A 27,904-nucleotide genomic window follows, 5' to 3' on the forward strand; every position below is an offset into this window, starting at 1 on the left:
CTTGATATCTTTTTATTTATTAAAGATGTTGAAGGGACCGAGTCCAATCATAGAAGTTGAAAGAAAGAATGCCGCTGCAGAACCCTTGACATCCTCTCAAGATGTAATTGAAAAACGCCCTGAAACCGATTTTCACTTCTTCAGTGACTCAGAAGTTACCAAGTACGTATTATGATACTTTTATTCGACAATAACGTATGGAAATATTTACCAATGTGCTATAATGTGCTTAAAAGGAACAAAGACTCCAGACCATGTTCACCCGTTCAGTCGGACACGGAATTTGAAGTACGTAAAATTATACAAGATGGCAGTGAGAGAGAGGACGACAAGAGTCACCAGCAGAGTTGGAGATGGGGTGAATTGCCCAGTCCACCTCCGGAGTCAGCGCATTTGTCTCATAGAAATTCATTGAATTCTTCGACGATAGCCAATCAGCCGAATAGTTAGTATAATATATCATTACAATTGTATTACTACGATTTCTCACGTCGAACTATATACACTATATTCACAATTAACACCACATTATACAATTCTAAACGGGAGGTGCTATTGTCGATCGTTCTTTCACATTTCGAGGAACTAATAAGCCTGATTCTGATACACATAATAAAATTTAACCAATCAATGTTATAAAATTTTTTTTCCACAAAAAGAAGCTAATTCAACTGCTTGATTGCTAACTTCTCGCAAACCGCTTTTTTTAATGGCAGAAGATGCACAAAGATCTATGCTCAGTGGCATGTTCTCCTTTATGAAGAAGACTTCTCGCGTAAGACACAATCCGGAATCAGAAGGAATTTACCTTAGCGATCTTAATGCCGACGAATTGGACCCTGAAGTTGCGGCTCTGTACTTTCCCTCCTCGCATCGAGGCCCGACGGTGGTTAAAGGTATACGGTAAACTTGCTTTCGCTTTAGCACATTAAACCTATACAACCTATACAACTGAAACTAACATGTTATTAACTACATGTCTGACTGTCTTATCATATTCATAGAATTGCATTAGAAACACTTTTGCATCTTTAATAATAAAATATTTCCGAAGCATTTATATAATTCACAAATTTCTTATTTTTAGAAATGCAAAAGTGTACAGTTTTTTGTTTTGGTAGTGAAAATGAATGAACTAATAAAAAGTGTATTGTATATTTATAAATCAAGTTAATAATTTCCATTGTTTTAATTAACTAAAACTGTGGTGTTGTTTTAATATTGCTCTTTATATTTTCTTTACACAAACACGATTTTCTTACAGATAGAAAAACAATGGATGAAGAAGATACAGAGTCGGGTAACGGACCGAGTCTACCTCAAAGCCCCAACAGTGTTGAGGGAGCCATTGGTGGACCAAAGTCGCTGGACAGCGATTTCGAGGAACCAAAGCATTCTATTTTCGATCATAGCATAGAAATAGGTATGTCCCTATGTGGCGGATTGGACACTGAGAATGGGCCATCCAAAGAGGCTTTCGACGAAAACTTACTTCATTTCGAGGACGTTTGCGCCGATCCAAAACTGTACGAGAATCCGAACCTGGTTATCAAGATCAATGGGAAATTTTACAATTGGACTACAGCCTGTCCAATAGTGTTGACTTACGTCGTTTTTCAAAGATACTTACCGCAAAGCGCGATTGAAAGTCTATACATGTCGTTACCGGTGCTTGAGGATAAGAAGCAACAGAGTAGCAGCAAGTCTGAAACTCGTAGCGGATATAGTTCATGGTTCTCTTGGAGACGTTCTACGCAACCACCCAAAAAACCAAGTGATCAGAGTAAGATGCTTTCAATTTTGCATGCAACTTGACAAATTCTCCTTTACGAATGTATTGGTTATATATATGTGTGTGTATATTTCTACCACGGAATATATTAAAATATGACTTTTGTTGATTTTATCATAGTCGATGGAATTGTCGTGCAGATGTCGGAACAATCTTTGGAAGCTAAGGTTGTAACAAATGAAGAAATACTAGCTAACACGTAAGTCTCTTTTGATTACTTTTTACGTTTTTTCATAATTTTTTACACGTTTCTTAATAACATTGAGAAAAATGATTTCTTTACAGAGAAGCAAAGACTGAGCAAAATACAGATTTGTCAAATTCAAGCGATGCGATAGAAGCCTGTTCGAGATTTACAACCGCATCTAGCGAAACTACGCTCACAATAACCGAGAAAGAGCATGAGGGAGAAGGAGAAGGATATAGCGGCGGTGAGGATTCCGACAGTAATCATAATGAACCAGCGGGCATTAAAATACCGATGGAAAGAAGACCGTACTATGAGTCTACGGAAAAGTATCGTAAAACTCTACGATTGTCATCCGAGCAGATAGTGAGTATTTTACATTTTTTACAATTATGTAAAGAGTTAGGAAAAATGAATAAATTGCGACTCTTTTACAGGCGAGCCTCGATTTGAAGGATGGCGCCAACGAAGTGGTCTTTAGTGTAACCACAGCTTATCAGGGCACGAAACGCTGCAAGTGTCACATTTATAAATGGAAGTGGGACGATAAGATCGTTATCTCCGATATCGATGGTACTATCACGAAATCGGATGTGCTGGGTCACATTCTGCCGATAGTAGGCAAAGATTGGGCCCAATCAGGGGTTGCTCAACTTTTCACGAAGATTAAGAACAACGGCTATAAGCTACTGTATCTTTCGGCGAGAGCAATTGGACAGGCTGGAGGTACTCGGGAATATTTGAGGAATTTGAAACAAGGAGATTTGACGCTTCCGGAAGGTCCGTTACTTTTGAATCCTACGAGCTTGATTTTGGCGTTTCATCGCGAGGTGATAGAGAAGAAGCCGGAAGAGTTCAAGATATCCTGTCTGAAAGATATTCAAGCGTTATTTCCCGAGGGATCTGAGCCATTTTACGCAGGATATGGCAATCGAATAAACGTATGAACATTGAATTATATTTGTCGATTATTAGTTAGAATTTTATGTGAATAATTATATGCAAAAAATTATTTTATATGTACAGGATGTATGGGCGTATCGAGCAGTAGGCATTCCTATAATGCGGATTTTTACAATAAACCATCGAGGAGAATTGAAGCATGAATTGACGCAAACATTCCAATCATCGTAAGTATTGCATCACTTCTACTATTAAAATATAATAATTGTTTGATATTTTCTTTCTATACTGAGAAGTGCACGTAATCGCAAAGTTAAGAAATAAAGATACATATTTTTTTATTGTTGCTCGATTAGCAATGTATAATAATAATCTAACCTAACTGTTATTTTATTTTTCTCATAATTTTAACATTTCTTTTCTATGCTTTGTAGCATTATTTTATCAACGTAATATTGTAAATGTAATATTTTGTACTATTCGAGATAGTATTTCATTGTGTTCATGAATACGCTAACTTAAGAGAAGTCTTGTAAATGAGATATGTGACTAATAGCAATTACGATTGTATGATGTATACATAGTATTTAATTTTGTGACATTGTCGAATCTTTCTCTTTAACCAACTCTTATAAAATCAATGTTTATATTAACAGCTTTTATGATCTCTCGATTATCTTTTTTAAGCATGCTAAAAAGGAATTTACAATAATTAACAAAGTGGATACCGCCTACTAAACTTTGATAAGGGCTTAAGCATTGGGAAATGAAGTTATTGGTTGGAAAAAGGATGTGCGAGTTTTTTCAGAGGGTACTGATAGGTCGGATATTTCTGTGATTACAGTTATGCGCGTCAGTGCAATATCATCAATGACTTGTTCCCGCCACAACGTATGCCAAACGTCTACTGATAGCGGCACAACCATAACTTTTATCAGACTTGTATTAGTTAAATTGAATTGCAATAACCATTTGATTGCAGTGTCATATAACAATGTTAATGGTATCCGGCCACGTTTAACGTGTATTGGTTGCATTATGCTTGGAATATTACCATGCATAATGCAATCTCTTTATTTTTTGGCAATGGACATAGTACAAAGTTAAAATGCACATTTTCATGTAGTGTAAGAACGTACAAGTGATAGGATGAGCTCAGGAAAAGTTATTTTTAATTATGAACAATTAAACCGGATACGTGGGTCGAATATAAACGTAATTAGATACTTTAGTATCATTGTATTATTTTGGGATATATTTGGTTGTGCGACAACTCCTACCTATCTTCTTATGATTTATAGGGTAAGCACTTGTTTTGTACACATTTGCTTTTCATCGCCGCTTGATACGCTTTGGTTTCTGGTCATTCTAACATCTTTTCACGACAACATTGGGAACAACATACATTTTCCATTTATTTCAGGCAGAAATGGGAAGGGGATGATATTAACGCAATTCATAATTCATCTTCAAGTATTGTTATTTGAATGTATAAATGAGGGGAACTTTTATTGTCTTTATCAGACACATTTTCTTATCTGCTTATTGCTCGTAATGTTTCAACCAAGCACTTCATGTTCACTCTGGCATAAACTATGATTCTACTTCAACATGAAGAATATAAATGTTACTTATAAAACATAATCATAGTGTGTAAGCTACAAATATTTATGTTGCTATAATATTAACATCCATGTTTGTTGTTTTATCTAAAATTGATCATAACTTATCCAATTTATAATTCTTATATTCATTTTTCTCACATTTTATGTTTGTTTGTCACATTAATCTAGATTTATTGTGTCCTTTACGTTTACGTTTTAATCTAACTTGTCTAAAAAAAACATTTGTACATATTGCAGCACATTTATTTCATGTGGCAGTATATGTGTTAGAAATATTTCAATCCATACAATTCTTATGTTTCTTTATCGGTTAATGTATTGATTTATTTTATATAAACGAGCAACAGATTATTCATTTTCCAGCCATTCTGACAGCACAAGGACACAAACATGTTTGATATATGCTTTACAATTTTCGTTTGTTTTCTCATTACAGGTATTCGAATATGAGTTTCATCGTCGACCATGTGTTCCCGGCATGGCGAGAGGACGCAGCCGATGAGTTCAGCAATTTTGCGTATTGGCGAGACCCGATACCTGAAGTGCCGAAACTCGAGGAGCTTCATGCTTAGACTCAAGCTACCTAAGAAATTTTATTCTGCAACAATCATTCGCTTATATTACGAACGATGATCGTCATATTTAGCTAACTTTTATACTTTGTGCGTTAATCGCAGTGACCTTGACTGGTATGATTATCCAATATAGTGCATTAGAAGTCTCGAAAGCGCAATCGTTTAACGTTTTATTTGAATGTTAGATTATTGTTTCGACAATTAAGAAATTCTATATAAAAAGATGGAAAATTTTGTTAAGTACAACTTAACTTAACTTAATTTATGTTTTAAATTGTACATTATATATATATGTAACTTACATTACAACGTAAGTTATATATACGCTTATAAATTTTGCATCATTTTTATATAAGAATAATTGTTATATAAGCAATCGAAAAAATATAAATCATATTTTTAGATTTTTATTTATAGGTGCACGTCACACAACATTCCAGCTTCAGTTACATTTAGATAATAGAAGATGCTCGTGTTAACGATATTATATTAGATACATTCTACATGATTTGGACTTAATCACACCAGTCAATGTACACAGCGTGCCTAGTAATTAGATACGATACATGCTTCACGGTATAATTAAAGTGAGTCTTGCACTATGCTTGATGAAGTCAGCAAGCTCTCCCAAGTGATACTTTATCATTCAGTCGATGTAGAACACAATTTTGGCAATTGATGGTCGATAGGAATTTTTCAGTCTTTTGCATAGTGCGAATCGTTTATATATTCATCGCGCAATACTCGTACTAGAAAACCTCGCTTATGACTGCATACATGTAAGTTTTATACAAGCATCTAATTGTCTACGTACATGTCAATTTTCTACATTGAACTGCGTTGGAATTTTGCTTAATAACTGGTGATAGGATATTCTAGGACGTAAGATATGGGAGGATAGTTAACTATTTATCGCTTCTTTATTTTTTTAGAGAACTATCTTTTATTTTTGTACGAGATCTCGATTAAGTTGGTATGCTGTGAAATTGCCATATCCTCACAAAAGTTATCATTTACATTGTGATATTCTAATCAAACAAGGAAAATTGCGAAGTAGATAATGTGTATAGACTTGGATTTCCTTTAAATCAATTGTAGTCATACAAAATACGAATTTATTCTATATTCCGTAGATCATATGTGACGTAGTTTTTATTTTTTATTTGATTGTTCTTTACTCGTGGTTGTAATATATTCTATTAGGTTGCAGTCTTTCATAAGTTACCTAAAATATGTTATTGACATTTAGATTAAGTTATTGTTGTGTTTTAGTTGGATCGAGCAATTTAATATGGAAGTAAAGTTGACAGGTTTGCACTTTAAACTTGGCTCGAATTATGTGGTTAAAGCAGTACAGGTACAACTATATTCAACCAAAGAGCTACATTCGCAATATATGTCTTATTAAGTATAGTGCACTTTAGGGCAACGATGCAGAAAGATTACCGAACGAATAGCTTTAAAAATGTCTTTATTTAGGCAAATGTAAAATGGTGCGGAGAGTGACAAACAACAGAAAGAAGTAATATTGTACAGATTTTGTATTCTTGATTTAGAGCAGACTTTAAATTGACTTTTATTTTAAATGTATATTGTACATACGATACAAGACGTAACGGTATACTGTATATTTGTAATTATTTAAGTGTATTATGTTCGTTTTTTGTTAAAACTATTATTCTTAGTACAAATAAATCCAAACAAAATCTGTTTACACATAATTCCCTTTGTCGTTTGCGTATCATTTTATCATAGCCGTTTTTTGCAATAATGAAAAGAATTTCCGATTTTTTATGTAAATGTAAAATTGAAAATTTAAGGTATAACGTTCCATAAAAGTGATAAAATAAGTATGTTAGTTTAATTATAGTTATTAGATATTATTTTTCTACACTAATCAATATAATTTTGACAAAAAAAGTGAAAACATTTAGAAATTATTATATGCAATGAGACAATATGTTAAAATTTATTATATAAGAGTGACACAATATGTATGTCTACTAAAGAGTAAATCTCATTTGTGTCAATAAGAGCAGTACACATTATCTGTAGATAATCTGAAGATGATCTCATCGTTACATAATGTAATATGTTTCATTAGATTCGGTATACTTAATTCTTGTTTTAGCAATATTAACACATCACTAAACTCCTATATGAAATAAATGTATGTCCTTGTATCCTTTAGAATCATAAATAATAAAATTCATAAAAATAGTTGCTTCATCATAATCAAAGTACGATTATTTTGTAAAAATCAGTATTATTAGTTTCGTCACTCTTGTATTATTCATTTTATAAATTTTTATAACAAATATAGCTAGATAAAATACCCCTTATTAACAACGATAATGATATATTTTGTCATACCAAAAATTTAAAATATGTTATATATGTTACATCAAACCATGTTTTATTTATTGTGTTTCATAAAAGAGCAACAAATTTTACAAAAAATTTTGTGAAAATGTTTTGCATATAAAATGTGATATATGTTAGAATGATTTATGCGATCCTGGTTTTACTGGGCCAACGAGTTTTAATCTAAAATGTCAAGATTTATATGTCGCATAAATTTATCACGTTTTACAGGAAAACAGATTGCATTCATATTGCACATTTGATTACATGATTCAAACACATTTTATTCTCTATTAATTATATACCTCATGTCTTAATTTTTGCATACTTTTTCTTCTAGTTTTTCTTCCAGTATCTTCATTATCTGAATGCTCTAAAGATTCGATAGAAGATGTACTGTGTCTTGTATCAGAATTGAAATCAAAAACTACTTTGGGTGCATTATTTTTGTTTTGATTTTTAGATATATTCCAATAGCATTGATATATGGCCTAAAATATTGTTTAAAATGCATTAAATTACTGCATATATAAAATAATATAGTTGCCTATGATATAAAAATATCTTGATCAAATATTTAAATACTCGTAATAAGAGATAATAACCTCTCCCCCACTCACCCAATATAATATACCGATCATCCAAAATGGGGTTAATGCATACAGTTCATGCATATTTTGATCAACTTATTGTTTTTCAATTTATATATTATTTTGTAAAATTATATTTGTTATTTAAGACACTTGAAATTTTGCTTGACATTAAAAGACATTTAAATTATCGATTATTCTATATTCATTTGTCATTTCTTATTTAAATGTAGTAATTTCATTTTTTACATGTTCATACGAAATTTGATTTGGTAAATTTTTTTTAAATAGCAAGAGCAGTTATATATAAAATATTAACCGAGTATATTGATGTATGGAAAAAAAGTTTTATATACAGATACATATTTTCTTATATATAAAATTACAATATAAATTTCACGTATAATCATTGTTTTCCATATCCATTTCCTCTTCACTGTTTTCCGGTACTGCAAGCTTTTTAAAACCATGTTTTTTTGTATACACTCCCAAGAGTAACAGTTTGAAAACTGCTAATGGTCTATCAAATAATTTCTATAAAATATATAGTTATATTAACATAAAAATTTTACTGTATTATATAAAGAATATAAAAAATATATATGTACCAAAATTTGTGCCTGTTCTGGTGTTAGTACATCACCCTTCTGACAAATTTTGAATGGTTTAATTAAAGTGATAACTCCCTTTTGCAATGAAGTGGGCATACCCAAACGTCTCAATTGTGGTTCCATGCTATGGTCAAATTGTGGGAGAGGTCCTTCGGGTAACTCTAACGATTCGGGTGTTACAAATCCAGAACGTGCATATTCCATTTCTTCATATTCCTCTGCCCACTCTGTTACCTATATAAATTCATTATTAATAAATGCAACACAGAGTTAAAATAAGATCTTTATTACAAAGCTTTAAAATACATATATATCTATGGTTCAATAAAGCTTTGTTTATCAAACCTTAGCTTTAAATGCAATTTAATCACAGTAGTTAAATTTTTATATATTACATACCTGTTTCTTTGATCTATTAGTAAATAATAAACCACATTGACCTTTCATGGATTGATTTCTCATTGCATTAGCCAATTTATGTATGCCATCTGCAACTTCTGTTTCTTGTGTTTTTCCTAGACCCAACGCAAGTATTCTAAGTTTACCAAAAAAAAGTCTACTATCTTTCCACTCTGCACGCAAATTGAACAGTTTTGTATTGCGTGTATTTTGAAGAGAAATTAGGAATATACGATTATATTCCTCCACACATTTTTTAACATCTTCAATGATCCGTTGCTTCAAGACTAAGCCCTTTTTATCGGTTTTAGTAAGAGATACTAAACAAAAATAAATATTTTACATTATATATTATAAATGTGTTAAATGCTTTATCCAATATTAGATATCATTCATATAAATCATTCAGTGTTAAAAATAACTAATGTTTTATATGCTATAGCAACCAAATTATATAGTTACAACAAAATTATCTTTTATCTATTTAATTATAAAATATATATACATGTATGAGTAATATAATAAATATTAAATAAACATATATAATATAATAAAGGTTATTTAAACAATGTATATACGTTCTTAGAGGTTAGACAATCAAGCTAACAATCTTTAAAACATACTACATATATACAAAACTATATGATAAAATCTTATAAAATTACTTTTCTTGTCTCGTTTCGATTTTGGCATTTTGCAAATGAAATCTTTTGCGAACCAAAGAAATATAACAAAATAATTTATTAGAATTTACACTACACCACACGTGTCGCTATATAGCTAGAAAATATCGAAAAAAGTGTTTATTAGCTTGAGCATCGGACTCACGAGATGGCACTAAAAACGGCATACGCAAAAATATATTGCGCTTTTATTATATTTGACAGTTATCGGTGTATTAAAATTGATTAAAGTTTAATTTTTAATTATAAGTAGAAGTAATAGCACAGGTAATATGAAAATAAAATAGTCGATTTGTTTGAGATTATTGAAACTTTAAAATTTTAAGCATTTTCAAGTTACTTTGTACTATACTCGTAGCCCTGTAAGTATAACCTTATTTGTGAATCTTTTGTGTAGATTAAGCTATTCTAACCATGGCTAAGAGAAAAGTTTCTTTGCGACGTTCTAAACGGTTCTCCGGAAATAGATCTTCTTCTCTGTATAATTCTACAGTTCTCGATTCGAATTCAACTATTTTAGGTGAAGGTAAGAATGTGTTCTCTTTATTATTCTACATTATACAGCATAAGTTATCATGCACTTATAAACATTTGAAAAAAATTTTGATGAGCTTTTGACAATAATGCAGAATCAAGATTTTGGTGGAATGATTTGGAAGAGAATACGTCTTTGCGATATTCTTTAATACGTAATAATGGAAATGAAACAACTCAACAATTGAGTCAGAATTCAGAAACCAAATCTGATCAAAATACGTTACAGTGGTACAAATATTTATCATCGGACAGTGAACATAATGCTTCAAACTCAAAAGAAAACTTTAACAGAGGTATACTCTACAACAATAATTTTACAATAATAGTAGTAAATAATTTTATTTTAAATAATATATATTTTTTTAGTGGCAGTCAAAACACATCGTAAAGTTATAGCATCAACAACATCTGAATCCGAAAATGAAGTTGATGTAACAAAAGCGAAAAGGTTTAATCTGAGGCCAGCACGTAAAACAACTGAAAAAAATGTTTTTTTGGATGTTTTGAATACTGATACTGGTACTAACTCTGATAGTGGTTCTTTAAACAATAAAAATTCACAAATAAAGCTACATGAAAGTATAGAGGATAGTCCAAATTTGAGTATAAGATTAAAGCCAAATATTTTTAAGAAAAAAAGAGGTAATAAAGTGGAAGATCGGAATATCTTTCAAGATGTACTGGCAAAAAATAGCATTTTAGACAGCAGTATAAGGAAAAAATCGTTTGGACTTGATAAGGAATTCTTGCAGAATTCAACTTCTCAAAATATTGATACAAACAAAGATTATATTAATGATCAAAGGAAAGGATCTATAAAATTATCACAAGCGTTATCACTGGATAATGAAATTGATTCTTTGGATGTATCAACTTTGAAAAATCAGAATGCAACATTTGAAAATAATATTATGTCTGATATTGATGAGACAGAGCACGGTAATGATAAAAGTAAAAGATTAGGTAAACGTATGAAATCCTATTTTTCGCGACGCGCACGAAGAAGCACAGGAAGAAATGCTTTTGAAATTGCTCTGGCTGATGACCAAGATATATCAGCATTGAATGCATCTAAGAAGCAATTGTTAAATATTTCAAAGGAAAAAAACAAAGACAATATTGAAGAAGATACGAGCAGTTCATCTTTAAATAATAATGAAATTCGCAAGTCCGTGAAATTTTCAAAGTCAAAAATTAAATATTCGAGATCACATAATAAGAGCTTAAATGAAAATTCACAAAAGGAGCCATTTGAACAGAACAATACAAACGGAGAACAGACTTTAAGCATATTGACTGAACGATTATCCAATTTAAGTCCTGGTAAGGAAACTCGTTTAACACGCAATAGTTCTAAAACGCGATTTGAAACACCGACGCCTACGAAGAAAAGAGCACGTAAAGTTACGAATGATGATTTGGAACACAACATCAATGAAGAACAAAATTCAGACACATTGGTCAAACGATTACCCAACTCAAGTTCTGGTAAGGAAACTCGTTTAACGCGCAATACTTCTAGAATTCGATCTGAAACACCGACGCCTACGAAGAAAGGAGCACGTGAAATTACAAATGATGATTTGGAACACAACATCAATGAAGAACAAAATTCAGACACATTGGTCAAACGATTACCCAACTCAAGTTCTGGTAAGGAAACTCGTTTAACGCGCAATAGTTCTAAAACGCGATTTGAAACACCGACGCCTACGAAGAAAAGAGCACGTGAAATTACAAATGATGATTTGGAACACAACATCAATGAAGAACAAAATTCAGACACATTGGTCGAACGATTACCCAACTCAAGTTCTGGTAAGGAAACTCGTTTAACGCGCAATACTTCTAGAATTCGATCTGAAACACCGACGCCTACGAAGAAAGGAGCACGTGAAATTACAAATGATAATTCGGAATATGACATGAATAAAGAGCAGGATTCAAGCACATTGGACAAAGAATCACCCAACTCAAGTCCTGGTAAGAAAACTCGTTTAACGCGCAATACTTCTAGAATTCGATCTGAAACACCGACGCCTACGAAGAAAGGAGCACGTGAAATTACAAATGATAATTCGGAATATGACATGAATAAAGAGCAGGATTCAAGCACATTGGACAAAGAACCACCCAACTCAAGTCCTGGTAAGAAAACTCGTTTAACGCGTAATACTTCTAGAATTCGATCTGAAACACCGACGCCTACGAAGAAAGGAGCACGTGAAATTACAAATGATAATTCGGAATATGATATGAATAAAGAGCAGGATTCAAGCACATTGGACAAAGAATCACCCAACTCAAGTCCTGGTAAGAAAACTCGTTTAACGCGCAATACTTCTAGAATTCGATCTGAAACACCGACGCCTACGAAGAAAGGAGCACGTGAAATTACAAATGATAATTCGGAATATGACATGAATAAAGAGCAGGATTCAAGCACATTGGACAAAGAATCACCCAACTCAAGTCCTGGTAAGAAAACTCGTTTAACGCGCAATACTTCTAGAATTCGATCTGAAACACCGACGCCTACGAAGAAAGGAGCACGTGAAATTACAAATGATAATTCGGAATATGACATGAATAAAGAGCAGGATTCAAGCACATTGGACAAAGAATCACCCAACTCAAGTCCTGGTAAGAAAACTCGTTTAACGCGCAATACTTCTAGAATTCGATCTGAAACACCGACGCCTACGAAGAAAGGAGCACGTGAAATTACAAATGATAATTCGGAATATGACATGAATAAAGAGCAGGATTCAAGCACATTGGACAAAGAATTATCCAAATCAAGTTCTGGTAAGGAAGCTCGTTTAACACATAATAGTTCCCAAAGTCGATACAAAACACCAAACTTTACAAGTGGGGCAAAATTGTCTACACAGTCTGCAAATAAGAACGTCCATATTGAAGATGTCGATGTCGATAGCGTAAGTACGATTTCTGAAATAAATGTAGATGATTCCTTACCAATAACAAGTTCTACAAGAATTTCTTCCGCTCAAATTAATGAGGGTGTAAAAGCCCACAAAAATGCTACTTTATTCTTTAATACGGCTGATGAAGAAGATGTTTTCGCGACGCAAATGGTTCAACGAAAATATTCTTCGCCAGGTAACAGAACGAGCAACAAGACAATAAATCAGCAAACATTGTCGACCGTGGTAAATCTAAATAGCATTAAAGAGAATAAAGAAACTGCACATAGGCAAAAGAGCTTGAATAGATCATCTCAAAATGGTAGCACACCGATTAAAGCATTAAGTAAAAATATTTCTATTCGTAATAAATTAAATTCACCCAAAAAATTGAAAACGATAGATGATTTTTTCAAAGTGAAACAATCTTCTACAACAGTGGCTGAACCGTCTACATCAAATAATAAGAACTTGGCGCCCTTACAAACTTTCAATGAGAAAATGGAGAAGATTAAAATGGAGCTGGAGACAAGAAACCAAACGAAGAGTCACGAAGTGGCTGCAACTGATAAGAAAAAATATGAGTTGAAAGTGAGAAATGCGAATCCGGTCAGTATCGTGGTAAAACAACGTGCTAAGAACAAAGTGCCTGCAAAGTCGACAAAGAAAGTGGACAAGGCGTTTCTAGTAAACGGGGAAGTCTACAGAGTACCGAGGCTTCCTCGCCCCAAGTATTGGGTCACAGATCATCTTTACAAGTTCTTATGGAATCGCATGGAGGAAAAGTATAAATTTGCAACAAGAATAAAATCTGAGAAATTCGTGCAAGAGTTAAGCAAGATAGTCTCTTTTATCTGCAATAGTAAGAAGTACGACAGCTATAAGATGGAATTAAAGGCACTGATGAAAGAAATGGCTCGATTGAATATTATTAAGACTCGTAACGACTTTTATAATTTTTGTTGGGATTTTATGCCATATGAATTTCGTGTTAAAGCTGTCCCTATGTTATTACCTGACAACAAAAGGACCATTCCTTACGATCCAGAAATGTTACATACACCATTACTCAGTGATGATCATTACGATGATTAAAATCGTAATACGAAAGGAGTTACAATGTTAGTCGGAGTTACAAGTTAGTTACAATGATAGTCGTCTAAAAATTACATCAAATCAATTAAAGATTATGCCTTTGTAATTACTGTGTGATGCCGCATTTGTATATATCTATATTTAGGTCATATTTAATTAGTCTGTAAATTCATACTTTATAATGTTGAGATATAAGTAATATAATATTCGATAAGCATAGGACAATGTACAAGTATCATCTGTATGACATGAAGCTCCACATGTATAATATTGTTACATTTGTATTTTTTTAAATAAAGTTATGTATTTCTTATCTTTTCTTAAATAACATTCTATCTTTTATATATTTCATCTTGATAAAACGTATTAAGTATAAATAAAGTATGTTACATAGCTCACTGGCTACTATACCGCCCTATAAATTTAAAATGCTACGTCAGAGGGCATTACGCGTAGCAAATTGAAATGTGTTCAAATAGGCTCTCAAATTCTATAAACATTTGAAATTTTAGAAAAAAGTCTTTGTTATCTGTTAAAGTTTTGTATTATTTTAAATACAAAGTTTGTAATAAAAATTGTACGCCTTATACGTTTTTATTAATTAAAGATTTCTCTTTATAAAATATTTTTCTTATTAAAAATTTTGTAAATTATTATATAACAATTTTGAAGCAATTTTTAAATAAATTTTCAATTTTAAAGATAAAGTATTTTGATTAATAAAAATGCATTTTATCTAAATAAATATCTACACTTTATTTTTGATAACAGTTTTCAACCATTATTTTAATTAAAACTATATCTAATATTTTATTTGAAGTGCTATTAATTATCAATCTAACTATTATTAACTATTTATCTTTCTAATTTAAGTATTTTTTGCAAGATTGTTTCCATTTACGAAATTTGTCTGTAGCCGCGCAATGGAGCAATTTAAATCGGCGCGGTACGGCGCGCCGGAAGCGGGCGTGCGCGCGCTCGGCAAGATGGTGGTTTCCGCTAGTCGCGCCAGTGCATTCAGTAAGAGCGTAGTGAACGGTAGCTGTTGAACACGTCGAAAGCTCGATTTTCCAGGCCGTTTACAGCAATCCGAAGGTAAGTCTTTTTTATCTCATAATTGTTCGCTTTTCAACTTTTAAATTGTCGCGATCGTTGTCGTGTGCTGCGGTTTCGGCAAATTGCGCGACGTGCGCCGCAACGCTCGTGTGAACCCCGTAGCCGTGCAATCCGACGACATCGGCGACTGCTCGTCGGAATTTCGCCGGCGATAATTACGCCGCATGTTTCCCTCCCTCCAGACGTGATCCCACTTGGTCGGAATCAAATTCCGGGACATGCATGATGGCGTCAATCTAACGAAATACAGTCGAGAAAACGTACGGATCGTTCGTTCTTTCGACTACATCGCGTGATCGGCGGTCAGAAGGCAGCCGCTTGCCGCACCGATGACGCACGAGACGCGTGCGAGGAAGAGAGAGAGAGGTTCGCCCGTCGTCGTTTCTCGCTATCGCCATGTTGCTTTCACGGCCGGCGACAAAATTCCTTGCACGTTACCGAGCTATTTCGAGGAAAGGATATCTCGCGGAGATATCTGCGTGGCTCGGTGGTTATCAGTGGGACAGTTGGATGGTTAGGATGGAGGATATTGAGGGACGGTGCTTTGCTCGCTCGACCATTCGCATCGATCGCTTTTCTTTCTCTCTCTTTCTCTTTTCTCCGTTCGCCTCCTCTCTTCCTTCCTTCCTTCCTCCTAGAAATTCTTTTAACCCTTATTTACCGAACGTTCGCCCGGAAGAGTTATTATTTGCGATGCCGTAATCGTTTTTTTAATATGATTAAAATTGGTATTTTCGCACTTTTGATAGGTGATATGTTAATTGCGCGTCGCAGAAGCAGGCAAACAATTTTATTATTATATAATTTGGTTGTGAAATTGATACATATTTCATACCGACAAACTTGGCGTCGTATGTTTGTATTGTAGTTGTTCACCTTTGCTTTATGCGCATCTCACATATATGTGAATAGATAAGTGCGCAAAACTGAGGTGATCTATAAGATGGGTGATCTATGTTGCGAGATACACTTGTTTATACATAATTTGTCATAATGTATGACTATTGCAATTTTGAGATAACATGACACTACTTTAAGGATAACGTTGTCAATTTCTATTAAAAAATTATTTAAAAAATAAGAAAAATCTATATATTAGTTTATGTTACAGTTGATTGTTCGCTATGTGCAAGTGGAAGATCGTTTTCAAAAAAAATATTTATCACTATTTGTCGACAAAAATTTATTCTATAATATCAAACCATAGATTGCAATTTTTTTGGCATGAAATTCTTTCCACTGTAAATGTCTCATAGAAAAATTTTTATAATAATAAAATTATATTAAAATAATTATGATAAATAATCATATAAGATAATTACACACTTTTTACTTGTATAATGTAATGAAATTTCTTGTGTTGTAAGAGCTTAATCATTAATATTTTATTATTACCGTCACTAACTTGCAATCTAAATGTGTCAAAAATGACATCTTTCATGGAGTAAGATAATTGAGTGTTAATAATTACAAGTTAACGAGCGAACATAAAGTAGTGTCTTGTTTATATACTAAAACTTTTGATACCACACGCACTTGAGTGCATTTTGGTAAACGAATCTCCCTGACAAAGCTTCGTCAATTTGCGTTTCAGATGTCTAATGAACGATATTATCAGATTACCTGTTCTCAATGTTCCCGCCCGTCTTCCCTCTAGGTCATCGAACAGCCGGCGAGATCTGCTCTTTTCGCCAAGGCCGACACCCTCCTTTACTCCCTCTTCTCCTTGTAACCTCCTCAGTTCTACGTATTTGCGTAACGAGCGAAGGCCTCTTTTACGTTCTGGAGGCCATCGTGTTCTTCACTCTCGCGGCATTCTCGCTTGATCACTCGCGGCTGTCGCCATTCATCCATCGACGGTTTTACTGATCGATCGCAACTATTACCGGCTACTTATGCACACACGAGAAAAAGAAGGATACTTATATATGGAGTATTGAAAAAATTTAAGAATTTATATCTGTTGTAAAACAATCCTGACGAATATTAGGATGTCGGTCATTTTTTAATTGAAAAAATCATGCTCAATCGATTAAAAATAATTAAAAATAAAAATGTCAATTTGTCTCTTATATTCAACAAAATTAAAAAATTATGGAATGAATCTAATGAAATTTCCAGTAAAAGTTTTACTCTAGTTAGTCAGAGAATACATCTTTGATTTTTGTTTCGATATTCTATATTGCTTGCTGCATTATTAAAGAAATGCAATATGTTTGGCATCTTTGGCCCTCATGCAGTAGGGCAATAATAAAAAAATCATATTGTAAGAGACATAAATACATATATTTTTATCCACATGATAGAAATAAAAAATACTACGCGATAGTTCATATAATAAAAGAATTGTTATGTAAGGCGTTTCAAAAATCTGTTGATTTAAACTGGAAATTAGCATACGTGGATTAAAAATGTGGCATTGAATATTTTGAAAAATTTGAAAATTGCCAAAGATCTAAAGAGATAGCAATTTCTTTCAAGAATTATTTCCAACAATTATGAAGTAGTTCGAAATGCCAGATAATTATATTTGTGTATTACTAATTTATATAAAATCAATGCTCAGATCTCATTGGGGCTACCGTTTGATTGTTTAATGTGATTTGGTACTATGTCACACACACTCAACACACATACTCCTACTTATCCTAGAAGTGTTTGCAGCAATTACTGCGATTGCCACACCGCGCTCACTGTAAATGGCATATTAATTTAATCAAAAGGATTTGGCGTTAATGATCATTCTGCTACATTATTCATCATAATGCTGAGGCATTGCGTGAAGGGATTTTGTTTGTTCATAGTACTCTTAATTAATACACCATTGCTTCAGTGATGGTACGAATTCGGTGTTTAATCGTTTTCGATTCAATCCTAGTTATCGGAGTCGCTATCGAGCGTGTAATGATGTATCACGCGCCAATTCAATCCCAAGTTATTTACTTAAATTTTACATAACGCACACGTCTGCGTCGAACCAGCTTTGTTTTTGGATGAACGTTGCCGAAATTGTCCACGTACATTTCGCCTGTCGATGCGTCAATTTATTTGATCACTCGTCGATTTCGCGGATAATGTCGCGATAATATTATAACGGATTAAATATGTCAGTAATTTATGCCATTTCCAATTAGATTTATAATTACGAGTGATTCAATTTTTCAGGGTTTAAATTAATTTTCTCTTGGCTTTAAATTTGATTCGGATATTAGGACATTGTTTTACGATATTTTTCGTTGAAAAATAGTTTAGTATTTATGGATATTATATACAATTACTTGCTTGTACATTGTTAGTTGCTAATGACGCAAAATCGAAAGCCGATGCCAGAAGCAACTATGAGAATGTTTCGTATAATGCTTCTAATTTTATCGAAAGCAACAGCAAAGACTGACGTGATTTTATCGATTTGCGTCGATGCTTTCAACCGAACAAATGCGATCATGAAGATTCCTTCTCGAACATGGAATTTCCTTTAACAGACGTTATTTACGTTGTGCTATTAATTAATCACTATCTAATTACTATCTACAAAATTTTGCGGCACAAAATATTTTCCATCTTTTCCAGTATTTTGATTGCAAAATTACTTGCAAAAATGACTAAATAACCATGTGTTACCTTCGATATGATGGTAATCACAATCTTGCGAAGCGAACAAGTGTTTCGCCACTATCGCAGAAATGATTGAATTTAATTGTAAGCGGGAGAGAAAAGAGACAATCAGATTTCTCTCTTAACTCCGTTCGTGGAAACGTTCGACTGTGGCAGCGCGTTAATGGATTTGAAAATCGCGTTTCTGCGCGGCCGGCTGTAATGATTATTCCATCTGCGGGTGGAATTCGACTTGACGCGAGCTCATTTCCTGGTTGGAAAGCGACGTCCGTGATCGGAATCACGTCGGGCCCATTGAAGAAAGTCGCATTCATTAGGCGTCTCGCCGCCTACGCAACTGTGTCCCGTACATTCATTTAGCCTAAATATGACATTTGATTCTCAGTTTAACTAATATAACGACGGACTTTAGCAATAATACATGGAATATGATGAACACAAATTTCTCGCCAAAATATTAATAATCGGGCAAATTTTACGTTAGATTTTATTGTTACAATATTTACGATATAACTTGAAAAAGACTTTTTAATTTAGCCGTAATATTTGCGATTCAAACGAATTATCGAGCGTTTTGTATGTCGAGCGACACTTTGGCAAACAATGTCATCTGAAAGAGCGAATTGAAAGACATCGCTTATATCGCCACTTAATATCGTTATCGCGAGTACGTGAACAGATACGGTGATTAAGGATCGACGAATAGCGCTCTATCAGATCGGAAATTCGCTGTTATCGCCGTGTTGAAAAATTTGGCATCACTCGTGACGATTACCGATGCAATTAGTGTTTTACAGTTACGTTTCATTTGCATGAGCGCATGTCGCACGTCACTCTCCGCGCGCGGGAATGCGTTAATTATCGCGCATCAATTAGTCTCGCGCGTTTCGAGCGAGCTCTGTCATTAACGTGTGTCTCTTCCTGCCGTCGAGACGGCACTCCGGCGTCGAAACTGTTTCAAGCACGACGCAGTTTGCTCCCGAAGTTCGCGCCACTTTAAACTAGAAACTCGTTGGAATTAACACGTGAATTGCGCAATGAAAGAATGCTCGGTCCTTGAGCACCTTGGGCAAAATTTAGCTGCGTCGAATCGCATCGCGTGTAATGTATTTTCATCCCTAAAATTTTACATTGTCGATACAATTGTCACGCTAAAAGAATACCTTTTGCAACACTACTCTTTTTACCGCGAAATAATTCTGGAGATTACAAGTATAATACACACAGAATGAAAATAAAATTATTAAATTATTCGTTAACGATTTTAATGTCTGCTTGATATATTATGAAAGAATTAATTGCAACCTTAATTATCTTTAGTTTTCAATTCTACGAATGCAGAAAGTTAATTAAAACGCTTTCATCACGGAAACGTAAATTTTTACATGCGCAAATGAACGAACGCGAATCACATTAGAATCTGAGAGCATCGCAGATATTACGAGAGGATAATTGCAAATCATGTGAACATCAAAGTATCTTTGAGACTCAAGTCTTTTGTATCTTTAATACGTAAGAGGCTTTGAAATCGCTTCATCAAATGTGGTGTAGTGTTAAAAAGGCTTTTCACGAAACACACATACGGTCCTTCGACGTATCGCGCACAACGTTATTGCATGTAAATTCGACATAGGAATTATCTTCCCACATTCCGAATAATGCAGTCGATGCTGTTTAATTAACATATTGCGACCTATTCTACCGGAATAAGTCGCCAAGTTGGGTAATCGCGAATTTACGAAGACGTGATAATGGGAATTGCGCAATAGCGTGGGTTACAATCAAGGAGGGGCATTAATCGGCACATAACCCATTGCGTAATACATTTGTGGCAGTAGGGTAATCTATTAAATTGACATTTTTGTCGCGAGCCATCGAGCTATCGATTTTCGCTGATGCTACCGGATTATATGTCAAGGGGAGACTGCCCCAAATGGGGCAGTCGTAACTAGCTCTTTGGGAGCACTTTATGTTCGTTTCGAGCGGGATTTCTTCATGCGGGAAAATAAAGTACGGGAAATGTAATACAAATGTCTTGCTAACAGAAAAATTTGTTGGGCGTAAGATTTGAGTGTAGAAATCAATTTATTCCGATCTTTCCTAAAACTTTATCACAATGTACAATATTATTATTGGAATTTCTGAAAAACAAAATTTGTAAAATATAGGGTCTACAGAATTTAGGCAATGTAGAAAAGACGATTAAAAAAAAATTGGAATTCGTAGGAACTCGAATCTATAAAATTTATAAGAGAAAAAAGTGTTTAGTTTGATCAAATTTGAAACCTATAAAATCTAGAAAAATTTAAGATTTACAAAGTCAAAGTTCCCGAAATCTAGAATCTGTAAAATTTAACTCTGCATTCTGAGCTTTTCATATATGTAATTATCGTCAATTATGAAATTAAACTAAACCAAATAGATCTAATAATAGATAGACTGAAATAGATAGTTTTCGTTCAATTCTCTTGATTGCGATACTCTTGGATGGTCTTCTTTTTCTCTGTTGGCACGTGCAAAAAGTGCGCAAACACGCCCTCGCGGCCCACCCCTATTCAACTGGATGATTGCGTAAATCCCCATCGGCGGGTCGCATCGACGAACCCTGCGAAAGGGGGGTGGAGAGGGGGGGGGAGGAGTCGTATCGCAGAAGTGGCTGCGTGAAGGGTCTCTCCAGCTCGCTTTTAAGAAACGCTTTTAGCACACCGAGCGACCGGTATTCGTTCTAAGTGAGTTTACTGAGATAATTAGCCGACGCTTCGAGCTAGTCTACATTCCCTATCGGCATTTGTGTTGCATTTCCGAAGGGATGAGAAAGAGGAAAAAGAACCCTCTTTCTCTGTAGATTATGACATTTACACGTCGCACGTGACAAGAACTTATAATAGTAATGAAATAAAGAAGTGAATATTTTTTGATAGCGTAAAGTTTTTTTCTACAATTTTGTTTAATATCTGCAATTGTCAAAATATAAATAATATTTACATTATCTTTGAAGCAACTGTGGTAAAAAAATTATATTTTATGTTAATATTCGTATTTTTATCGAATCTAACAAAACTCGCGAATTTTTAGTAAAAAGTTACATTTATATTTCCTTAAGAATTAGATTTATGATAGATTTTGTCTGTACGAATAATCACATTAATTCTTGTCGACCTTTCTCTAGAAAACCAGTACTTGGTGTGTCAAGGTTGCATCGTGCATTGTTACTCGCACGAGTACCATGAGTATCGCGACCCGTCATCTCTTGTTAATTAATATTCCGGAAAAAACGGATTAGGATAAAATGCTTAAGGGATAGTGGTCGCAACGTAAATTAGACGATGCAGTATAATCCGATTGCACACGCCTGCGTAGCGATTAAGTATCATTTCGAAGATTGATATATGTGATTAAGCGGCAAATTTCATTACGCTTTAATCGATCTTGTCGGCATCGCCGAACGTTTCGTATCAAATAATGTCTTATTCTTCTAATAATTATATGAAAATTTTATCATATTTTTATATTTGAAGTCGTTTAGTTAATTTAGATTTAGATCTAGCTAATTAAGATAGATTTCCTTCGTTACTCAAAAAAGTAATTAAATTAAATTTCGACGTATTTATTTGCTGTATAATTTTTATTTATAAGTTTATATAGTAATCTTTAGAGTTAAATTGCGGTTAAATTGCTGAGATTTAAATTAGAATTCTGATTTATTACTATCTGAAGTATACAATTTTGACTATATCTTAGTATTGGAATAACAAAGATTCTATTCAATACAATTTTGTGGCAATCTCGCCAGCACTCTCGCGCAGCAGCACTCTCGTTTTCCATTATATTTCGAAATAAAATTTAACATCATGTTTCGCAGCAATCCCATATGGGAGCGGACGTTATTCGCGACGCGCGAATGACGTGTCCGTGACGGCCGAGCAGCCGCGTGTGTGACTCACGTTGAGAAATACACGGAAACCGCGTACGGAAATAAAATCGCCGAAGAACGAACGCCTGAGTGTCATGCCGGTCGCCATAATTAGTTCTGGACGAGCACTATGGATGCAATAGACTTGATGCACAATTATCATCGCTGAAAATAATGAATTTTTCCCAACATTTTTATAGTTTGTTCGAGATGAATCTACAAATCGCGCCCACTGTCAAGTATGACAAAAAAAAAAAAAAAAAATGTTTTAAGAGGCCTCTCGTAATATAAATTAGTAAAAAATTTTCGCATAAATTTAGCATAAATAATCAGATGAGATTACTTTTGCTCTTTCAAAAGATGACAAATCGCTCTGTTTCGACCCATGGCAGGAAGACACGTGCCATGCATACGTGAGTGGAGATGTCCGCGAAGTCGCGAGTATAAGAGTGCACAGGGCTTGAGATCAGCCGCTATTCCAAGCCGGGTGACGCACTACTATCTTTCGTCTGTCGTGTTCGTACGCGCCGCCGGTATGTACGTCCCCGTCGATGCGCGTACACGTGCGTAACGTAAAGGATCTCGCGTGCAACCTCTTTTTCCGGTCCCTCGACGAGGGACGCCTCGTTGATGTCCTCGGCGATCATTCGCAGTTTCGTATCTATCTCACGTAAATCGCGATATTTCATGGAACATAATGGCTTGATCCCAATTTGTTTTGAACGTCAAAAGATATTTATGGAACGTGAATGTCATACTGTGTAATGATGATAAAAGTGAGAGAATAAAAGTCCTATCTTGAAGAAAATATTTCTCAAATATGTTTTCTGTAAAAATTTCTAATACGTCATGTTTCAAAGAAACTTACGCTTTTGTCGTTAGAATGTATCAATCGTATAAAATTGGAAGACGTGAAAAATATTCAATATTTATTTTTTCTCATACTTGAAATACGCAAAAGTTTCTATATATAGAAATATTTTATCAGCATTTGTGAGTGTTATATTTGGTACTATCATCTATGAATATTTAATGAGTCTATTGAAGTATTTCGGATATAGTTGTTACTTTTTTGCTTTCATGCGTAAATCCATTTGAACGAAATTTGAAAATGCATAAAGACGAATGGACTGAATGATAATAAGCGAGTTGACAGCGAATCCTAATCTAATCCTAATGCGTAGCATTTATATTAGAATCCATAAAATTTTCAAGACATTTGAAAGAAATTCAATGACGTTGTCATTTATAATTTTATGAATTACCTTTGCATATAAACTCAAAGATAGAGAGTAATAAATAACAGTCGAGTATATATTTTTATAATATTAATAGGTATTATAATACATTTATAATTAACTTTAGCCATTATTTCTAAGATATCGTAAAATTTTTTCCCGATACAACCATGTCTTAACAGACAGCTATCTTTTCTAGAGGTTAGTGAAATTCAACGTTTACATATTTGTAGTCATTTCGATTGCATTTTATGCGACGATGCACGATATCGCGAGATAACGTCGCCAAATCGGCGATATTACAGCTTGCGCACCGATATTCAGCATCGCGATGGGCGCCCATTGTATTCGCGAAGAGAGCATATTGGCGTTCTCTTCTCGCACTCGTGTCTGTGTTACTGTCGAGACGTCGGGAACGTTTAGGATTCAAGTGACTTGATAGGACATTATCATTGCGTTAGTTGAATCTGCTTCGCGAGCTCGCAGTTTCTCGAATAGAAATAATAAAATCAGTTGTGTTTCAATCATTTTAATCATATTTTATAACCTTACGTTATACTAAAGATTTATAACGTTAAATTTTTGTTAAATGCAAAATGCTGTTGGCAAGACCGAGATAAAATTCTCAATGAGATATTTTTCTCAGATGCACTCTCTCTCTCTCTCTCTCTCTGCTGCTTGGTGAAAAAACAAAAGAGAGAAGAGAAAGAAAATAAAACAGCTAAAGGTGCACGAGCACTAATTGTAGTTTTGTCGGTTGAAGGAAGGGAGAAAAGCAAACCTCATTTTTTCCGACCTTCGTTTGCACGACGAAAGCCCTTAGGCTGAAGTGGCTACACATATATATGTACACACATACACACACACACACACACACACATATATACATACATATAATACCGTATATATGCGCATATACAGTACCACCTGTGGCTCGTCGTCCACTCGAACGACGATTTCAAGTAGATTTCACACTGCCAATCTGGACCAGTTTTATACCAAAACTATTGGAGAAAGTTCCGAATATAGAATAGCTTTCCGAGAATGCAAAAGTGTCTCACGTTGTTGCTCACACTTTTACAGGGAAATTCCTAAATCACATTAGAGTCTCGAATCTATGTTAAAATTATACGCGCTTACAGTTCGAATGAAGGATTAAGCTCATTCAGCGTACAGATGCCATTTGCATATCGAATAGAGAAGCTCAAATTAAGAAGCACTCATCTATATTTCAATTCAGAAATCGGGGATTATTGTCTGATTAATGCAACGACACGTCGACACGCGAAGCATTTTTCGCTGTGTACTTTAGAGCTTCGGATATGGTACATCGTAGTAATTATAAATTATGTGAAATTAAAACTCGACAGATTCTATCTATATTTTTAATAATTCTCAATAATTTTAAAATAATTTTTGCGTTGAAAAAAATTCTTTATATCCACAAATTCTTTATCCACAAATTCTCTCTTGATGTTCTTGTTGAAGCAAGAAAGATTTCTCTCTTACGAGGAACATCATTATATTCGTGAAATCTGTCAATAATTGAATATGCTACGCATATAAAAAACACATCACGGAGGAGAGGTCAATGAGCTTTCGATTAATCCGCATTTTTCCATTTTCTACGGGAATCGCGATAACCAACTAAACGGCCAGCACTTGGTGTGCGCGCCACGCGGTGCAGTTTAATGCATATGAAATTATCGATTTACATTGCTGCTGCTGGTGCAGCCAAGCTGCTCGCGACGGCGATTGGCTCGGGTCGACCTGACGTCGTCGACGGCGTCGCCGCCGGCGACGTCGTGTTTTCCGCTCGAGAACTGCCGCGGGGCCGAACTCTCGACATCGTTTCGACGAAAAGTCCGCATTTCTGGCAGTTTTTTTTTTTTTTTGGTATTTTTGACAGTCCAACGAACGATATATCGATCGACGTTGCTTTTAAGTCTCCGACCAACGTTTCGCCAGCCGGACACGGCTGGCTGGTCTTGTTGTTCTTACCCTTTCGACTTTTAACCGCGTATTCGCCGCGCATTCTCGAGATTAAATTTCGGTGAGATTGTTTCTGAAGAGATTAAACAGCTCTTGTTTGGTTTTAAAATATTCATTGTCGTTGTTTTGATTGTTGTATGAAAAATGCGCGGATTATGTTTTATTTTCATTTATTATTTTTTCTAAATTCTTTTTTCCCCTAATTTTCTACAACTTTATTCTTTTTTTAATTTAAATTTTTTTACAACTTTGCTTTTTTCTAAATTTATTTTTAGTTCTATTTTCGTATATTTTGTTCACTTTTTTTTCCTCGTGTCTTTTTTGCTCTATTTCTCATTGTTCTTCAAATAATGATATCGTATACAAAAGTCATTTTTCCATGTCAATGCAATTTACACGCGACGTCGAGTAGTAAAGTCAGTCGCCTCGTTTGCCTACAAGCCATAATAAGTTTTTATCACGTATTCGCATTGTATCGAGTGCTGTATTGCTTCTGGATACCTATTTGTTTGATTATAGACCATAGTATTAGAGACGAATATATAGACGAAATGTACAGATGTTTTGCAATATCGCATTTTTTTCTCATTTCCTAGTTTTGCAATTTTGTGACAATGCAGTTTATCTTTCAAATACATATCGCAAGATTCAATAGCCTCGGCTACTTTCTAGTTTGCTATGTGAAAGCAGAAAATACGGATTTGATAAAAATATAGCGCCATGATTTTTAATAACTTGGAAAGAATTGTTATACTAATTGATGCATGAATAAATTTTGATCTTTCATATGGTGTCGTAACGATATTATTACAACGAGGGATTTTATCCTGAACATGACATTTCGGAAAAGAGTAAAAACACGTAGGTCGAAGTCAGAGAAAATAGAACGTAAGAGGTGACGTTGTTTATTTCGAGCAACGTGATATAAATCGAACGGCACTACGTTAAAAGTAACGTCATTGTACATAGCTAGAAATGAAGAATAGAATCTCAATGGTTTAAGTTTAATCAGTGATTATATATATCAGTTTTATCGTATAGTATATCGTTTAATATTTGTATGAACATTGCAGTACGCTATAAATTTAGCTTGTAGCTAGTCATAAAATATACAAGTATATAACATAAAATGTAGGTTGTAACGTTGAAAATCGGTGGTACTAAATCGACACGATCTTACCTTCGGAAATGACGACAGGATGTGACGTTGGATTTATTACGGCGACGTAACTTTGAACTGCGAATGTGTTGTGCATTTGTGCACATTCGATAATTCGTTATTCGTACTCTGCGAAATAATTGCGCAGACGAGTGAATTCCAGCCGAGTGGGCAAGGTCAGTGTCGTACGTAAAGCACCCACAGCATCGCATTCTCAATTTGCGGTGCGCGCGACGGATCCGCATCGCAGCTTTACGAGAAAAGCGCATTCAGGCTGTTCGCTAGTGCGAATCGGCCTGTGGCCGCCTGCGGTCGCCGATTCGCGGCCGGCTTGCCTATTAAAACCAAACACGCGGCTTATCCGACGTCACTGATAAAAAAAATAAGAAGAGTAATCATGCCGCCGATCATGTCTTGCTTACTATCATTACGCGTGTATCGATTTCATTCCGAGAAACACGATCGCACGATTAATCAAAGCACGTGCGAACACTCAAAAAAATGATCTTGCAATAATAGCTAAAATTTTCTAGGTGTAAAAAATTAACTAAAACAGATAAATGATTAGCAACTGTTGTGATAT

The 27,904-nt window shown here is 34.4% G+C and overlaps 4 protein-coding genes across 8 annotated transcripts in view; 3 read left to right on the forward strand and 1 right to left on the reverse strand.

Moving 5' to 3' along the window:
* Window positions 1-6,803, forward strand: part of Lpin (phosphatidate phosphatase LPIN) — an 18,223-nt gene extending 11,420 nt beyond the window's left edge. Inside the window, exons 4-13 of one of the 4 annotated variants that reach the window (XR_001100285.2) lie at window positions 26-162; window positions 237-445; window positions 717-896; window positions 1,265-1,783; window positions 1,913-1,991; window positions 2,078-2,345; window positions 2,417-2,920; window positions 3,006-3,109; window positions 3,727-4,184; window positions 4,944-5,083. Coding sequence is in view for 3 of the 4 variants with exons in the window: in XM_012362567.2 (XP_012217990.1) it covers window positions 26-162; window positions 237-445; window positions 717-896; window positions 1,265-1,783; window positions 1,913-1,991; window positions 2,078-2,345; window positions 2,417-2,920; window positions 3,006-3,109; window positions 4,944-5,079 (2,136 nt within the window). In the remaining variant the exon portion in view is untranslated. Of the gene's footprint in view, window positions 1-25; window positions 163-236; window positions 446-716; window positions 897-1,264; window positions 1,784-1,912; window positions 1,992-2,077; window positions 2,346-2,416; window positions 2,921-3,005; window positions 3,110-3,726; window positions 4,185-4,943 lie in introns of all 4 variants that reach the window. The other 3 variants (XM_012362567.2, XM_012362568.2, XM_012362569.2) reach the window with 3 other exon arrangements.
* Window positions 6,804-8,363: 1,560 nt separating this feature from the next.
* On the reverse strand, window positions 8,364-9,847 carry RpLP0-like (ribosomal protein LP0-like). The gene is made up of 4 exons (XM_012362504.1): window positions 9,712-9,847; window positions 9,047-9,366; window positions 8,645-8,881; window positions 8,364-8,570 (listed from the first exon to the last, which is right to left on the reverse strand). Exons 1-4 carry the CDS (start codon window positions 9,737-9,739, stop codon window positions 8,433-8,435), a joined length of 723 nt encoding a protein of 240 aa, XP_012217927.1. The 5' UTR covers window positions 9,740-9,847; the 3' UTR covers window positions 8,364-8,432.
* Window positions 9,848-9,859: 12 nt separating this feature from the next.
* LOC105669603 (uncharacterized protein DDB_G0288805-like) lies at window positions 9,860-14,601 on the forward strand. 2 transcript variants are annotated; one of them, XM_067347290.1, is made up of 5 exons: window positions 9,860-9,996; window positions 10,127-10,255; window positions 10,359-10,559; window positions 10,633-13,539; window positions 13,633-14,601. In XM_067347290.1, exons 2-5 carry the CDS (start codon window positions 10,144-10,146, stop codon window positions 14,286-14,288), a joined length of 3,876 nt encoding a protein of 1,291 aa, XP_067203391.1. In that variant the 5' UTR covers window positions 9,860-9,996; window positions 10,127-10,143; the 3' UTR covers window positions 14,289-14,601. The 2 variants fall into 2 exon arrangements, with proteins under 2 accessions (XP_067203391.1, XP_012218079.2); XM_012362656.2 differs by having other exon boundaries at window positions 10,633-14,601.
* Window positions 14,602-15,233: 632 nt separating this feature from the next.
* Window positions 15,234-27,904, forward strand: part of 14-3-3zeta (tyrosine 3-monooxygenase/tryptophan 5-monooxygenase activation protein zeta) — a 47,430-nt gene continuing 34,759 nt past the window's right edge. Inside the window, exon 1 of the mRNA XM_012362552.2 lies at window positions 15,234-15,383. The gene's annotated coding sequence lies outside the window, so the exon portion shown is untranslated. The remainder of the gene's footprint in view (window positions 15,384-27,904) is intronic.

This window comes from Linepithema humile, chromosome 1 (assembly GCF_040581485.1).
Source record: "Linepithema humile isolate Giens D197 chromosome 1, Lhum_UNIL_v1.0, whole genome shotgun sequence".
NCBI lineage: Eukaryota > Metazoa > Arthropoda > Insecta > Hymenoptera > Formicidae > Linepithema > Linepithema humile.